This window comes from Vicia villosa, linkage group LG1, assembly GCF_029867415.1.
Source record: "Vicia villosa cultivar HV-30 ecotype Madison, WI linkage group LG1, Vvil1.0, whole genome shotgun sequence".
In the NCBI taxonomy this organism is placed as follows: Eukaryota; Viridiplantae; Streptophyta; class Magnoliopsida; order Fabales; family Fabaceae; genus Vicia; species Vicia villosa.
Window position 1 is genome coordinate 99,592,136 of NC_081180.1, and position 2,993 is coordinate 99,595,128.

A 2,993-nucleotide genomic window follows, 5' to 3' on the forward strand; every position below is an offset into this window, starting at 1 on the left:
TTGCCAGACCATGTTCTGATGTTGCATGCTGAACCCTTGAGACAAAGCTTCTGAGCGCTGAATTATGAGTACTCTTTATATATTTCCTGAAAGGGAAATTGCATTGGATTAGAGTACCATATTATCTTAAGCAAAATTCATATTATTGTTATCATCAAAACTAAGATAATTGATCAGAACAAATCTTGTTCTAACAAACACCACCACAAACTTATCCAAATAGGAATGGAAAGTCCGATTCATATATTCCATAAAAACACCCGGAGAATTCGACACACCAAATGGCATTACAGTATATTCATAATGACCATACCTTGTTCGGAAAGAAGTCTTCGAAATATCATCTAATTTAACTCGAATCTGATGATAACCCGACCTAAAATCAATATTACTGAAAACATTATCCCCCACCAACCGATCCATCAAATCGTCAATCCTCGGTAGTGGATACTTATTCTTAATCGTCACTTTATTCAAGTGCTTGTAGTCCACACACAACCTGATACTTCTGTCTTTCTTCTTGACTAACAACATAGGCGCACCCCACATCGGAACACTTGGTCGAACAAACTTCTTCTCAAGAATTTATTCCAATTGTTTCTTCAATTCATTCAGCTCAGAAGCCGACATTCTATAAGGAGCCATCGATACTGGACACATACCTGCACCAATTCTATAAAAAATTCTACTTCACGTTCTAGAAGCAAATCACTTATATCATCCGAAAACACCTATGGAAACTCACAAACAATCGAAAGTTTCACACTTGTAGCTTCACGATCACTTTGCAACGATGCAAACATTACAAACACCACGAATTCATCTCTAAGGCATTCACTCACTTGCTTAGCAAACAAAAACATTCGTTCTCTGTTATCACCAAGAATCACGTCGATTTGGTGCAAGGCTAGGCACACCAAATCCATCACAAAACTCTTATCATAGATTGTCAAAGGACATCCCTTACAAACAAAAGTAATAGTAACAGAACCATTAGTCGGAGTATCTATTACCATGCTACCATCCATAGAAGACATTTTCAATTCCAGCATAGTAGCATAATCAAGCAAAATAAACGAATGAGTAGCACCAGTATTAATAATAGCAACTAGTTCGACATTATTAATAACACAAGTACCTCGAATCAGGTTGTATTTCTTAACATCCTCGATTCTGTTTAAGGCAAACACTCTACCATTATTCTTGGCGGCCTATGTCTCCTTCTTTGGTCTCTGGCACTGGGTGTTGATAGGACCCTTTTCTCCGCAGTTAAAACAAGTTGGACCTTCGTCCTTGCAGTCAGTAGCACGATGACCGATCTTACCACACCTGTAATACCTCAGCCCCTTGTTCTCACATTCATTAGAGCAGTGACCTTGCTCATTACATCTATAACACCTCACAGTAGCAGGAGCCCCTCCCTCACTTGTTTTCTTTGCATCAGAAACCTTCTATTTCCCTTCATCGGCTGGAGCATCATACGGCTTCTTACGATCGTGATACGATTTTCCGCTCTTCTCGTTCAGACTCTTGTAATGAGCTGGATGAGTAATGTTATCTTCTTCATAGACCCAAAAATTGTTTACCAACTCTGCAAACCTACAGATTTGTTGATATCCAATCGCCCGCTTAATTTCCAGACGCAGCCCATTCTCAAACTTGATACACTTCGAAAACTCAGTAGTATATTCACAATAATGTGGGTAGAAATTCATAAGATCTACGAACTTGGCAACATACTCAGTAACAGATGAACTCCTCTGTTTCAGCGTAAGGAACTCCATCTCTTTCTTTCCCCGAACATCCTCGGGAAAATACTTCCTTAGGAACTCCCTTGTGAACACAACCCAAGTAATCACTTCACCAATAGTTTCCAACCTTTGACGAGTACCAACCCACCAGTCTTCAACTTTTCCAGCCATCATATGCGTACCATATCGCACCTTCTACGCTGCATAACAATCCATCACCGGAAAGATCCTCTCGATCTCCTTAAGCCACTGTTGTGCTCCATTGGGATCATACTTATCCTTGAAGGTAAAAGGATTCTCCCTCAGGAACATGCTCAAACTTCGAGATTCATCAATCACACCAGCATTAGGATGATTATGCATAGCCTGAGCAACAACCTCCAATGTAGTAGAAATCGCAACATTGTTTCTTCCAGACATAATCTATTTCATACCAAGATTAGCACCAAAGTTAGAATAATCTACTGATAATATTTAACTCTCACACTACAGACTCAATAACTTAGTCGGACGGGCTGACCTGCTCTGATACCACTAATGTAACACCCTTCTACCCCACATATATTTTCGCATATAAAAAGCATAAGTAATAGATATAGTAGACAGGGTATAGAAGAAACAACCACACAATATTATCTACCACATCCGAGACATAACCATAGTTAATATTACCCAGATAGAGTCACTACAAAACAATGATCTTACCAAACACATCACTTAGCGCACATATTATGCAATGCAACATCTTCAGACTCATACATGTGGTACCAATATGTCACTGATGACTTAGTCATCATTATTCTCCAAGGATCCTCACCAATAGGATCGATTTTTGCTTGGAATCGGAGCACGTCACAATTTTGCACTCAATCCACACAATGGGATTAAGGTCGTCACTAGAATAGATCGTCCCACAACTCCATCGAATCATCACCCTGAAAAAACCTCACTGGACTACTCGTCCGACAATGCTATGAATGCAAGACGCACAACAATATACAATAGTAAAATGCAACACCATTTATCATACAAATCATACCTCATCACATTCATTATCACATGCTTCGTAACATGTAAATCATCAAAACAACATTAAAACATCATAAATCGCAAGTCAAGTAGTCAACAATATATAGTCATTCCAATTCCACAATGGGAAGCATACTTGGTCATATTCATCACAAAAACATCACCACCTCATCACAAAACAATTCTAGAAACCTACCTCCTATGGTCCATTTT

The 2,993-nt window shown here is 39.0% G+C and overlaps 1 protein-coding gene across 1 annotated transcript; it reads right to left on the reverse strand.

Moving 5' to 3' along the window:
* Positions 1 to 1,451: 1,451 nt before the first annotated feature.
* Positions 1,452 to 1,922, reverse strand: LOC131650153 (uncharacterized). The gene has a single exon (XM_058919883.1). The coding sequence runs from the start codon at positions 1,920 to 1,922 to the stop codon at positions 1,452 to 1,454; it is 471 nt and encodes a 156-aa protein (XP_058775866.1).
* Between the last annotated feature and the right edge of the window lie 1,071 nt (positions 1,923 to 2,993).